General features: G+C 40.9%; 1 protein-coding gene across 1 annotated transcript in view; it reads right to left on the reverse strand.

Annotated features, from left to right (window-relative positions):
- SGIP1 (SH3GL interacting endocytic adaptor 1) overlaps positions 1-14,868 on the reverse strand; it is a 145,710-nt gene that overhangs the window by 99,023 nt on the left and 31,819 nt on the right. Inside the window, exons 4-7 of the mRNA XM_075320341.1 lie at positions 11,923-11,979; positions 11,607-11,664; positions 10,513-10,688; positions 277-288 (exon numbers count right to left, since the gene is read on the reverse strand). Of these exons, the coding sequence (XP_075176456.1) occupies positions 277-288; positions 10,513-10,688; positions 11,607-11,664; positions 11,923-11,979 (303 nt within the window). The remainder of the gene's footprint in view (positions 1-276; positions 289-10,512; positions 10,689-11,606; positions 11,665-11,922; positions 11,980-14,868) is intronic.

The raw sequence follows: 14,868 nt of genomic DNA on the forward strand, positions 1-14,868 counted from the left end.
ACGTTTCTGCAGACGGACACCCGAACGTAGTCCACTACATTCAGGTGTCCGTCTGCAGAAACGTATAGATACGTTTTGCAGATTCTTCTAGGATAGAAGAATCCCTGTACCGGGCTACGCCACCCAGGCCCTGTAGTAGGCATAACAGTATCAGTTTTGCAAAATCCTAAATGGAAACCAGTGCTGGAGGTTCACAATGTGGATACATTCATGTTACAATTTGGTTGAGACAGCTATATCATAAGAACGAAAGAAAAACAAATATAGATCGCTTACCGGACTTTTCCTCTACAAAATGAAGCGTATTAAAAATAAAAAAAGCACAGAAATTAGGCATACATCATTAATAGTAAACCTTACCTACAGACAAGACTAAATCCAAATGACATATTTGAAGGGGTTGTGCAGCACCCCTCACTTCTAGGACACGTACACAGTAACTGCAGATCCGCCGGCACCAGCATCTCTCAATCACCGACGTGGAAATGAAAGCTGCCGCCGTTGTGAATCAACCAAAAAATTTCCATACAATAAAAACGTATATTTACACTTTAAGGTAAAGTATCCTTGGAAAATGATATAATATTACTATACAAATAAAAAAAAAATCTTTAAATAATTTTAGTTTTCACACTGGGACTGAAGTACAGAGAATTCACTGGCATTTCTCATATATTAGCTTCTCTGTGTAGGTTTGGACAGAGATATCAGTTATCTCGATATTATTGGAGGCTGAGCAGAGTCATCTCATCACTGGAGAGCAGGGTCAGTAGAGTCATCTCATTATTAAAAGAGAGGGTCAGCAGTTAGTTCATTATTACAGGGCAGGTTCAGAAGAGTCATCTCATCATTAGAAGGCAGGTTCAGCAGAGTCCTTTCATTATCATTTGAGGGCAAGGTCAGCAGAGTCATCTGATGATTAGAAGTAAGGGTCCAGCAGAGTCCTTTCATTATCATTAGAAGTCATGGTCAGCAGAGTCCTATCATTATCATTAGAAGTCATGGTCAGAAGAGTCCTATCATCATTAGAGGACAAGGTCAGCAGAGCCATCTGATGATTAGAGGTAAGGGTCAGCGGAGTCCTATCATTATCATTAGAAGTCATGGTCAGCAGAGTCCTATCATTATCATTAGAAGTCATGGTCAGAAGAGTCCTATCATCATTAGAGGACAAGGTCAGCAGAGCCATCTGATGATTAGAGTTAAGGGTCAGCCGTCTCATCTGATGATTAGAGGTAAGGGTCAGCGGAGTCCTATCATTATCATTAGAAGTCATGGTCAGAAGAGTCCTATCATCATTAGAGGACAAGGTCAGCAGAGTCATCTGATGATTAGAGAGCAGAGTCAGCAGAGTCATCTGATCATTAGAAGGCAGGGTCAGCAGAGGCATCTTGTCATTAGAAGTCATGGTCAGCAGAGTCCTTTCATTATCATTAGAGGGTAGGGTCAACAGAGTCATCTTGTCATTAGAGGGAAGGGTCAGTAAAGTCCTTTTATGATCACTAGAAGTCAGGGTCAGCAGAGTTATCTTGTCATTAGGGGGCAGGGTCAGCAGCGTCATTTCATTATCATTAGAAGGCATGGTCAGCAGAGACATCTTATTTACATTAGTATTTCCATTATAAGTAGACAGGTGTTTTTATGATTGATTAAATTGTATTACGTAGTTAATTCATTAAGGCTCAATATGAGGCTCCCCTGACAGTCCTTGGTCTCTGAGGTTAGGGGCTGCACCCCCTCTTTTCCAGGTGACTGTATTAGCTCTCAGTGTGACCAAGTGAGACACATCAGTTTCACCAGATCACAATGAAAAAGTCTTTTCTGTTCTTCAATGGGGGCATTTGCTTTTTTTCCCCTTGTATGAGGCTGCCTTTTTATCATTGGGCAACGTCATACACTGAAAAAAGTAAAGGTCCTTAGAGAAGAATCTCGCCAAGGTCCTTAGAGAAGAATCTCGCCCCTTGGCTGAAGGAGAAATTAGCATATGATGCGCCCCAAACCTTAGCAGCCAATATCTCCACAACAGCTCCCTCCTTTCATTTGTATGGGAATTCTAAAAACTACCGCGCACACTTGTTCTGCAATTTTCGGACACTCCCATAGAAGTGGATGTAGAAAGCCATTTGGGCACAGACATCTTTCCATTCCCAGAGGACCAAAGAAAGGAGTGACAGTACACAATAGTGGGACTCTGCATCTATCGGAAATGTAACGCACATCCTGTGGATAGCCCTTACATTTCACACAATATATTGATTTTTCTTCACACATTCTATAATGCAGAACATTCATATATAGGAAAAACAGAATAATCTACAGTCACAGAGTTCAGTCGTGTCGATTCAGTTCAGACAAGATGTTCTTGAGGACAAGAAAATCCTGTAATCCTGTTGAACGGCTTCCTCTCTAATAAGACAACACAAGCTTCCGCTTATAACGAACGGCTCCAATACAAGGCTTTGATGTATAATAGTAAGTTACTGGAGAGCTGACCTCCGAGGGACAAATGTTAGTATATCTAGCATATACCAATGCTGTGTAGAACATAAAAAACACTTTATAATACTCACCTAGGAGGTTACTGTGCTCCAGACTGGTCGAATGGGCATCTCTGTTCTCCGGGACCGGCGCCTCCTCTTTTGGCCATCTTTGTTCTCCTTCTTCTGAAACTGGCGTACATGACGCGTCCTAGGTCATACACACTCGCCGGCACTGAGGTCCTTACAGGCGCACTTTGATACGCGTCATGTTCACCGGCTTCAGAAGAAGGAGGACCAAGATGGCCGAAAGAGGAGGCGCCGGACCCGGAGAACGGCGCCACCCATTTGACCAGACTGCAGCACAGCGACCTCCTAGGTGAGCATTTTAAAGTGTTTTTATGTTCTACACAGCGGCCTGGGCTCTTATATACAGCATGTTAGAATGCTGTATATAAGAACCCACTGGTGGTGGCCGCAGCTTATAGGCCCAAAATCTGCTAACAGATTAAACCATCACCGAGCTGCCGCAAAAGTGGAAACCAGTCCAAATCATACTAAAAGAAGTGATTGTCTACGCGTTTTGGAGGTTAGTCTCCTTCAGGACAAAATAATGTGATTTTTGTCCTGAAGAAGGAGAATAATCTCCGAAACGCGTAGACAAATAAAACCACTTCTTTTAACAAGACTTGGACTGAATTCCACTTTTGCGGCAGCGCGGTGCGGGTTTAACCCTTTCTTTGTCCTGCCTCTTATAAATTCTGCTAAATGTATGTTGTATATGCCACATAACATTGTCTTATAAACAGATGTGAAGGAAATGTGTCTATGGTGCTGAAGGTTTATCTACTTAACCGATTTAGGCTGCTTTCACACATCCGGTTTTTGCAGTGCGGCACAATACGGCGCTCTGCAGAAAAACCGCAACAGGTTTTTTTTGCCGCCGGTTGCAGTTTTTTTGCATAGACTTACATTAGTGCCGTATTGTGCCGCATGGGCTTGCATTCCGTCCGTTTTTTGCCGCATGCGGCAGATTTAGCCGATGCGGCGGCCGGATGGAACGTTGCCTGGCACGTTTTTTGGTCCGGCAAAAAAAACGCATCGCGCCGCATCCAGCCGATGCGGCGCAATTTGCAATGCATGCCTATGGACGCCGCATGCGGCGTCCTGCGGCAAACACCGCATCCGGCCGTCGCATGCGGTTTTTTCCACTGCGCATGCTTAGTAGCGTGCCGCAAGCGGCAAAAAAACAGACGGGCCTCATGTCAAAAACTTATGCAAAGAATGCGGTTTTGTCGCCGCATCCGTTGCATAGGTTTTAGAGCCGGATTGGCCGGCTCTGCTAAAACCGGAGGTGTGAAAGCAGCCTTACACAAAAAATAAGTGTGTGCAAATAAATGAAACCTATGCTCTACAAAAAAAGATGCCACACCTAATTGAAAAATTAAAATGTAGACTTTTAATATATCAGGTCAACAATGTATACACAAAGACTCGATGGAAACAGTATTCACAATTAAGTGGGTATCGGAAGATGAGGGTATACTGACAATAATAATGTTGATAATAATTAAATAAGACTGGATAGGTACAAAAATTGAAATCAAAATTATGAATCATGTAGATGATGCACATCTGATCAAATGAAGAAAGTGAATTAAAGTGCTACTGCATAAATACTCAAATATTAATTGGCTTAATGCATACTCTCCAAGTACCTGTTTCACACATTTGCTTCCTCAGGGGGACCTGGAGATTTACTTGGGAGATTTATATATATATATATATATATATATATATATATATATATATATATATATATATATATATATATATATATATATATATATATATATATGCGCCTTATTTTTTAATTGAGTGTGGCATCAGCTCTGGTGACATTCCTGCAGTCAGCAGGCAACTTGCGACATTTGTGGCATTGTGTTCTGATAAAGCTGCACATTTTAGAGTGGCCTGTCAAAGTGGCCAACCTAAGGTGCACCTGTGCAATAATCATGCTGTCTTATCAGCATCTTGATATGCCGCGCCTGTGAAGTGGATGGATTATCTCTGCAAAGGAGATGTGTTCACACTTAGGCTAGGTTCACATTTCCGTTGTTTTCCATCAGTCACATGCGTTGCTTGACGCTTGTGACTGATGCGTTGTACAACGGATGACAAGAATAAGAATTCATTGTCGGACTCCGTTGTAAAACGTGAAAGAGAGAACGATCAGCTGATCGTTCACAATAGCAGGCCGCCGGCTTTTGAGAGCGAACAGATGATCTCCCTGCGGCCATCTAATGAGAGCGATCAGCTGATCGCTCTCATTACCCGGCCGCCGGGTGATCAGCTGATCCCTCATAGCAGCCGGCCGCCGGGTGATCAGCTGATCGCTCACAGCAGCCAGCCGCCGGGTGATCAGCTGATCGCTCACAGCAGCCGGCCGCCGGGTGATCAGCTGATCGCTCACAGCAGCCGGCCGCCGGGTGATCAGCTGATCGCTCACAGCAGCCGGCCGCCGGGCGATCAGCTGATCGTTCGGCCGCCGAGAGCATGCACAGCAAAATCAAAAGGATTCCGCTGCTTAAAAAACGCTACATGCTGCGTTCCTGCCAGCCAACGGTTAGTGGTTCCACGACTGATCAGTCGGGTGGAGGATGCAACGCAGCGTCATCAGTCACAATCCGCCACTCATACAAGTATATGGGAACAACGGAATTCGCCAAACGGATTCAGTTGTTTACCAGAGCAGCGGATTGTGACTGATGCAAATTGACGGAAATGTGAACCTAGCCTAACACAGATTTAGACAAAATTGTGAATAATATTTGAGAGAAAAAGTCTTGGATCTTTGAGTTCAGCTCATGAAAAATAGGAGCAAAAACAAAAAAGTGTTGCATTTATATCTTCGTTCCGTGTAGCTGCCAGATGATGCACTGCAGAGAGGGGGATTTAATTAAATCCTATTCACAAAGTGCAGTAAAAATGGCCTTGACTTTAGAGTATACTGCAGCTATATAAAAACACTTTGTGTTTTATGGGTGTGTGTTATGCGTTTTCTTTTCCTTCAGGACAGACCAGTGCCCCTATAGACTCAAAAGTGACCCACAGAAATAAGACCATGTGCAAAAAAAACCCCACAATTTAGTTCACATGCTTATTTTTTTTTTTGCAATAACCTCCATGTGTCTTTGACTACACACATCCCCCTATCAGCCATTGCTCATAGCAAGTGACCCTTCTACTAAATGACAGATTTGATGTACCCATAGCAACAGCATTTGTCAAGGCAGTTGCCATAGAAACTTATAGCACATAACAAAAAAGGGACACATTGCAGATATACGTTCACTTGCCAAGCAATTGACCACAAGCTATACCACGCAGTCATTTATATTAATGGATGGCTTGCACCACTGGGAACTTAGGTGCAAGCTGATATTGATAAATAGGTGCAAAATAATAAATGCCCAGCTTCAGGCAAGCCCAAAAACAGAGACATATCTTGCAGGCAAGGAATAAAAGTCATTACTGTTTGCAAGGTAATTCACCTAAGGTACTGCACATCATTGGGGAGTCTAGCTGCGAGAGATTGTCAGAAACCATCAAACACATGCACTCAAGACGTGTGCCAGCCTTGGAGGGTACAGAAAGTGACATAGCTGTGACGAGTGGGTGTCCTGGCTCTGTGTGTGGGCACAAGGATTCATTTATGTTCTTGCAGGAACACAGCATTGAGATCCCAGCATGTAATGACATACAACAAATGAAATAAATAGGGACAGCTTTCTCAGCTCTGCTACATTGCAAAATCTAAAAACTCTGTGTCAGAACCGCTGCACCCAGTAAACTAAGTGATACACTCCTGGATTCAGGGTCTCTTTGAATATATCATGCTGCTCTCAGATTAGGTAGCAAATTCCCATTAATACTGCTATTTACATGAAATTGCCACCAGATGTCGGGAACAACCCATCCAATCCACAAAGCCAAAGAACTTAAATAAGAAATCAAATCATAGATATCCATAAATTTAGTGATGTGTAATAATAAGAAATGACACTGGGAAAAAGTATTGAACACGCTTACTGACATTTATTAAATACTTTGTACAAAAGCCTCTGTTGGTGATGAAGTTTCAAGACTCCTAACTAGTCACCAGCATTGCTCAGATGAGAATTTGGCCCATTCTTTCTCACAATCACATCCTGTATCCGGTTCCTTCTATACATTTTCTATCTGATTCAGCTCCGGTGATCGGCTCGGCCATTCTACCAGCTTTATTTTCTTCTCTGTAACCAGTCGCGAGCTTCCGTGGCTGTGTGTTTGGGATCATTGTCTTGCTGAAATGTCCACCCTCGTTTCATCTTCATCATCCAGGTAGATGATAGCAGATTCTTATAAAAGAATATCTTGGTAAATGTTTCTATTCATCCTTCCTTCAATTACATGAAGTGTTCCAGTGCTGTATGCTGCCCACCATGATGTTCCCACCTCCACACTTCACTGTTATTGGTGTTTTTGGGGCGATTTGCCTTTTGGTTCCAAACATGGTGTGTATTACGGCATCTAAAGAGTTCAATTTTGGTCTCATCTGACCAGGCTATATTCTCGAGTAGTTCATAGACTTGTTTAAATGTTGAGTAAACCTTAAACGCTCTTGAATCTGCTTTGTGTTCAACAATAGAGTCTTCGTGGTGAGCGTGCATACAGGTGCGTGCATACAGGCCATGGAGGGAGAGTACATTACTTATTGTTTTCTTTGATGCAATTGTACCTGCTGATTCCAGGTCTTTCTGTATCTCTCTACAGGTGGTCCTTGCCTTTTGGACAACTCATCTGACAATTAATTTCATGCCACCATTCGAAATTTTACTTGCTGCATCTGGTCGTGCCCAGTTTCTGGTGAAATACATTTTCTTTCCTCTTCCGGATTATGGCCCCAACAGCGCTCACTAAAACCTTCAGTATTTTAGAAAATGTTCTGTAACCAATGCCTATTAGTATAGTTTGCAACAATAAGGTTGAGAAGGTCTTGAGACAGCTCACTGGTTTTACCCATCATGAGATATTTCTTGTGTGGCACCTTGGTAATGAGAAATCTTTTTATAGACCATGAGTTGAACCAGCTGAGATAATTTTTCACTAAGTGGCAGGATTGTTTTTTATTTACTGATAGATTTCAGCTGGTGTCATGACTTTCCATAGCTTTTTGCACCTCTCTTTCTTCATATGTTTAATAGTTTACCCTGTGTCAGTTCTCATTATTACACATAACTTAATTTATGGACTCCTACGGTTTGATTTGCCTGTGCGGATTGGATGGGTTGTCACCGACATCTGGCGACAAATTCATGTCAATAGCCCCTTTAGAAATATATTTACTTAGAAAATTGGTGACATGTTCAAAACTTATTTCACCCCCAATATATTATGAAGTAATGTAGTAAGTGTAGTGCAGCAGCAGGACTGTAAAAAGCAGCTTTTAATTTGCATAAAAAAAGTGCTGCAAAAGCACAACGTGTGAACATAGCCTTGAGATTTGGTCCAGTTAAAATAAATTATTACCTATTAACAGGATAGGTGCAGGTCTGACTGCTGTGGACCACTGACACTTGTCAGCAGGAGGAACTTATCTTGTAATAAAGCAACATGCCTGACCCCGGCTTATTTCATCCTCTATTGGACTGCAGGAAAAGATTGAGCACTGTACTCGGCTATTTCCTATCCTGTGAATACCTGATAATCCCTTGTAATTAGAATACCCCTTTAAGTTCTAAACTGAAATTGTACCCTGCTCTCGGGAGTCCATTACTTGACCAGTACATTATTTTTATCCAATGGATTTCTATTGAAGGAGTACAACCTAATAGGTTTTGAAGAAAAAAAAAAAAAAAAAAAATAATAGAAGAAAAAAAAAGGCTGATGTATACACCGCAACATAGATAAAGAGGTACTTCTACCGTATATAGTGATGGAATAACACGAGTGTATGCAATCACTTAATAATCGATCTGAGGATAAAATACTAATGCAGCACTGTGTCCCCCTTGAATATTTTTCCCCCCACACCGCGATGTATTGGCAAGCAGGGAGCAGTACTGTGGCCCCATTCTGGGGCTGGCTAAAATTACCTGCACATTGGAGTGGCTGGGGCACCGCTGTGCAGGGAAAATGGTTTCATTTACAGGATCAGTAGGGGTCCTAGAGGGCCCCTAGTAATCAAAGTGATGGCATATCATAGCCATAAGTAATTTCCTATATTTGATGCAAGGTCACTGTGCAGACAAACACATACCGGCCTGGTGCAAGCCAAAAGGACACTCATGTCGCGTATACTGTGTGAATCGGCAAGAGAAAAAGAAGTGCTATACACCACCCCAATTAAGAGCCTGGTGATAGCTGCTACTGTACTCTATACAATTACTGACCGACGAGAGGACATCAAAATCTCCGAAAGATATGATAAGAAGTATGGATAATAACATTGTTCTATCTTAACTGCTAAAGATATTATGGACTTTATATGACTGTTTATTGTTATATTTAAATATTACTATCTATATACTGAGCTATCTTTATATGGCAAATGTCTGTTGTACCATGTTTGAAATTGTTAATAAAACGAAGTAAAAAAAAAAAAAAAAATCTCCGAAAGATTCTCCTCCACTGCAGAAGCTCAAAGCCCTGAATACCAAAACTAAATTTTACCAATCATGATCCCAAATCAATAAAAGACACTATGCTTTGCACCAAAAGGAAGAAATATTATTTTATGTTCAATCTGGTTTTATTAAAGGGGTTGTCTATTGATAGCCTATGTGAATAGATGGGAATGGATTTGCAGTATGCCATAGTGGCCATTATAGAGATTGGCTTTGCAAATGATTGCTTCAGGTTGACGCCAGCACCGAGAGCAGCTAATTGTCATAGGGTGCCGGGTGTCGCACCCACACCGATCTGATAGTGATGAGCTATGCTAAGGATGGGGCATAAATATTAAGTCCCGAAAAATCCCGTTAAAGGTTTATCAGAAAACAAAAAAAAACCAAAAAAACAGGCGAGGCATAAACAGGAGAAACTAAGTTTGAAGAAGCAAAGAACATAATAGAACATACAGTGTGTCCACCCATATCCTGTCCACCGCCATTAACTTGAGAATGGCGGCAGCTATAGGCATAAAAGTGGTGTCTAGGTATAGTAAAGTAGTCATGCGCTACGCAATGAAACCACCTATATGGGTGGACACACTGTATAGCTGTAAGCTCCAAGATGAAAAATAAAAGGGCAAGGACACAAAAACCTGCCAATAAACTGCAGACCCAGGATTATAAGAGACAAAACTCATCACTATCAGAAAATACATGGTTATAACCCAAGCTTGGCGTTATTGATTAAAATGGGCTCAGCACAGAGCTCAATCAGTCCCTGCCAACCTATTGGACATGATATATCAACATCTGATATCTGAAAGCAAGATGAAGCTTAAAATCATCATTTCAACACAGATGAAAAGAAAAGAGCCAAGAACCAACAAAAAAAATGAATTGTAAAAGGAAAAGTGAAGAAAGAGAAAAGAGCAAAAGAACGTAAGGAAAAAGTGACCTAGATAGTAAAAGCATCTCAAAACTTGTAAACATGGGATAAAGTCAGAACAAAACCACTCAGTCTCTAAAGTCGAACCAGAGGTCCCAAGTACGATTAGCAATTCTATTTTAAAGGGTTATTCCCATCTCTACCTTCCATGGCTGTGATGGGAATGACTCCATCTCAGCTCCAACCACTCCGAGAATGGATGAACTATGCCTTTTCCATAAGACTTATAGAAATAAATAACAAAAAACAGCACGGCACACATGCTCTTGGGTTTCCGCAGCTCCACCACCAATGGTCGGAGCAAGGGTGGAGATATTCTCAGCACAGCCATGGAAAACAGACAGTAATAACCATTTAAACTATTCATATGATGGAAGGTTTAACCAGCAGAGAAGGATTTATATCATGAGTAATGTATGGTTGTTCAGACACTCACCACAGGCGATGGGGAAAGTGCAATGTTTCCTATAGAGGCTTTCAGCTCGTCCACGGTTGCGGCGCTCTTCAGACTGTCCTTGGCCTGTAGCGGCTTTATCCTGATATTGAACTTCTTGCGAGACTCTTGTTCTTCCTCAGATTCACTTGATGAATAGAAGTGTTTTCCTTTGGTGGGTGAATCACAGTTAAGGATCACACATGTTGAGGGTAAGATAATAAAGTCACCGAAATACACCTTTTGTATTGAGGTGGAAGTTCTATGTCTTGTTTTATGTAAGTTTAAGTTTTTTTCAGCACTGTTTGGAAGTAGACATATTAAAGTACACTATATAAGTTTAATATATGAGCATATATTTGTGTTCTGAGACCATTTTGGTGTAGATGTGATGTTTTATTGCAATGTTGTGGCAACCAAACAAATTTGGCATTTCGATTTTTTTCTCGTTGCACCCTTTACCGATTAGATGAATTTATTGTATATTTTGTTACATCTGTCATTTCTGAACGCGGCGATACCAAATATGTATGCTTAATTATTTTTTGTTTTATTTTCAATGGGGCGAAAGAGGGGTGGTTTGAGAGCTTATTTTTTTCAAAATTTTTAAAAACCTTTTTATTTACACTTATTTTTTGTTTTTACTAGTCACCTTAGGGAACGGTGATCATCTGATTGCTTGTGCTGTACAGAACAAGGCATCAGCATCGCTCTGTACAACACAAAAACGGTCTATGAAGTCCGCGATCAGATCAGCTGACATGTCCACGGAAGCATACAGGCTCGCCACGTGAGCCCACATCAAAGGGAGGGACACAACCGTGGACGTACAAGTACATCCAAGGTCATGAAGGGGGTCATATTGGCAGTCATTAAGGGGTTAAAGGTGAGCTGCAATAGTAAAAAAAAAAAAAAAAAAAAAATATGACACGAAATTGTCTAATTGTTATCGGAAACAATCACCAAGCTTGTTATCAAATACATTTTTAACAGCAATAATCAGATTAGTGTACACCTTCCAGAAAGCAAATCCACTGGAGTAACCGCTGCAGAACTTGAGAGATTTCAGCTCTGGAGTAAATGCAACAAAAGGATATAGCCAGGTTCCATATCAGGTCTGATGCTGTAGCCCTCCTCATCCAACTCTGGACAGGTCTGCAAAATAATATGCAATACAACTTTAATGTCTAGTTGTCTCTCACCTCGTTCATAGATTAATAATATTAAGTGGTCTCCTTGCATCCTAATCATTAGTCCAGAGCAGGGGTCTCATTGGTCGCACCCCTACTGTTCTGGGCAGTCAATTAAAAATTGCGTTAAATTTTACTTTGTTTACAATCTTTTTGTTCTGATCATGTAAGGATATCAAAGATTTCTATCTAGACATACAGTATATAGTGGGGGTTCACTTACATATCGCTCCCAGTCAATCTCTGCATAGAATCCATTCGGCGCTCCATTTGCTTTCTTCTATTTAAAAACAAAAAAAACACTTTTAAAACAAATATTACATACTATTCCTTACAAATGCCAAACAGCGGAGGTCGATACTGGAGGTATGATATCATCCCATGAGATAGAGGGAAACTTGGGCTCAAAGTACAGAAAGTATTATTTATTTATTTATTTATTTTTTTTAAAAGGTAAAAAAAAAAAATAAAAGCATTGGTTTTCATTAAAAACGTTGCAGTTTTGCTTTTACAGGCTCCTTGTGTCCTTGCACATTCAACTTTCATATGGGCATAAATCATCAGAGGAGCTCAGGGAAAAGACAAATACAAACTCCAAGTCAGACTGTCATAGCAAGCTTACTGACAGATTCTCAGTTAACTCATTCTGCAGTCAATAATAGTGCAACCACAGTCTACAGTAGGCAAATGGTGAAAAATTCTTAATGAAACACAATAGCAAAAATTATCTTCAGCCAAAACTAATGCATTTAAATAAAGAAGAATTATATCACCAAAAGGTGACAACCCAACACTTTCGATTGAAGTGCTTATTATTTTTTTCATCTATGGACTTATTTTCTTATAATTGTTAGATATGGATATGGTAAAGGATTGTACATAAGCAGAGAAGCACAAGCTAATCAGGAGGGGAGGTCACTGATAAAACCTCATCAAAATCCACTGGGCTTAAATAGGCAGGTTCTGTCGACCCAGTCCTACCCTAGTTAACAAAAGGGGGTCTTGATCCAACTGCTAAAAGGGGTTCTTCAGGAATGTAACAGGTCCCTGTCATGTAATTGAAATGGCAGCTTGTCCTCCTCCAGAGACCTGTGTATCAACTGACAGAGGAGCTATATCGTAAGCACGTGTGCCTCTGTAAGCTAAAAAGGGCTGTGACAGGCGAAAAAAGAAATCTTTACCTCGCCTGACTCCATATAGAAGACTGTGCTGAAAAAAAAAAATCCTTGGTTATCAGTCAGCTGAGATTTATTTCTTCTCATGTCACAGCCCTTCTCCATGGCTCATGGAGGTACGTGAGTTTACGCTACAGCTCTTGCGTTAAGACACAGGGCTAGGGATCTTTTTCGTCAGACTGCAGCCCATCCTGACAAATTATTAAATGAAATCCACAAATATGTTTTTTTTAGCCAAAAATACATTAATCAAAGCAAGAAAATAAAATGTCTTAATTTGCACTAGCTGAATTTGCAGTTATCAAAAGGACAAGGTGACACTGACATACATGGAAAGTTCCAGAAGGCATATATTTCGGGTGAAAAGGGAAGTATCTACATGTTGGAGCACGACCAGAGAACACACGCATGCCCACTGAAGCCCAGGGTGAACCCGCAGGGGCATAATGGAAGAGAAAGCCGTTAAAAGAGCATACGTCCAGCCAAGAGGTAACTAATGTGCATGGCCAGTCGTACTGCTAGGCGTCCCGCAGCTAGTACCATATTCCCCTGCTGTGAACTGTGAGGCAATCTGATTATTGTCAAAGAACCCTTCTTACAAATAATGGCCAAAATTGGAGGACCCCTTTAAGATAAAGGTGCTTTAAAAATGACACTTTACTATAACACAGCCCTATTATAGACTTAACAGTAGATGTGTAAGGAAGCAAACAGTCTAGAAGTGATTGGCTTCAAGGGTAACTCCGCAAATGGGAACCAAATTAAAGAAGCACTCTTATATTTTGAGTTCCTTTAGTGCAGCATGGACTGTTATTATAGAACCATGATTAGGATTTTGTGTATACCTGTATTAGGTGAGCTGCCATGTCTGGGTTGTCTGCTATCTCCGATTCCTTCTTCCCTCTGCTATGGTTCCCCTAATGCAAACTACATTTCCCATGATGCCGCAGCCTCGTTATAATGCTCTTGCTACCATTTAATGGCAGTCAGTGATAAACAGACAAAACTGCCATCCCCCTGATGTATACCGCAGAGTCTCAGGCCTCGGATATACCGCAGCTCTCTTATATATGGCGGGTTTATAAAACTGCCAAATAAAAAAAAAAAGCAACCAATTACAGCCCAGCTTTCATTATACCAGAGCAGAATACAAATAACTAAAAAGATGCTCATTGGCTGTCTTTGCTGGCCAGAACAACCAATCACAAAGCAGCTTTCATTTTACCATCACAGAACAGAAAATGCTCTATGATTGGCTGCTATGAATATTAAAAGGCAGTTTTTATTTCAGACAGTTTCACAAACTTGGGAGGATGTATAGAAAGACCGTGAGGTGGAGCTGGGTGGGGAAAGGAGTCTGAGAGCTGCAAGGAGGGATTTCATAGGTGATGATGTCATTCTGTAGTTCGCAGGAAGTCACAGACTGACTTCCTGTCTACACGTTGGTGCATGTACTCAACTGGTGGTCAGTCTGGAGATCAGATGAACCAAATTATTATAATAAAAAGGAGGAGATGTACATAACTGGGATTAAATAAGAGCAAAAAAATCCCCCAAAACAATCAGAGTGCTTCTTTAAAGTTTAGAGGTCATACATTAATCCTGTTATCAAGCATGAAAGGACAGTATCCCCCCTAGGAGTATGTCTGCTGAATAAAAAAGGAACCCTACAACTTTTGAAGAGAAAATACTGACTATTTTAGCAACAAGTAACAATATAGAGCTAAATTGTTCCTCCAGCAACCAAGGGTTCATGGTGCAAACCAAGAGTGGATTAATATAACCAATCGTTTTGCAGCTTTCGTATACAAGGAGCCTCAATAAAAGGAGGGCTGCAATCTGATTGGTTGCCATGAGCAAACTTTTTCCCTTATGCACAAGTTTTGATAACTTTCTTTTTTTACAATATTATTGGCCTTTGCGGGGTTTTTTTTTGTTCTGTTACTAAAGGGTAAAAAAAAAAAAAAAAACCTCATTTGGTGTCTATTCAAGAA

The sequence above is a fragment of the Anomaloglossus baeobatrachus genome, chromosome 8 (assembly GCF_048569485.1).
Source record: "Anomaloglossus baeobatrachus isolate aAnoBae1 chromosome 8, aAnoBae1.hap1, whole genome shotgun sequence".
In the NCBI taxonomy this organism is placed as follows: Eukaryota; Metazoa; Chordata; class Amphibia; order Anura; family Aromobatidae; genus Anomaloglossus; species Anomaloglossus baeobatrachus.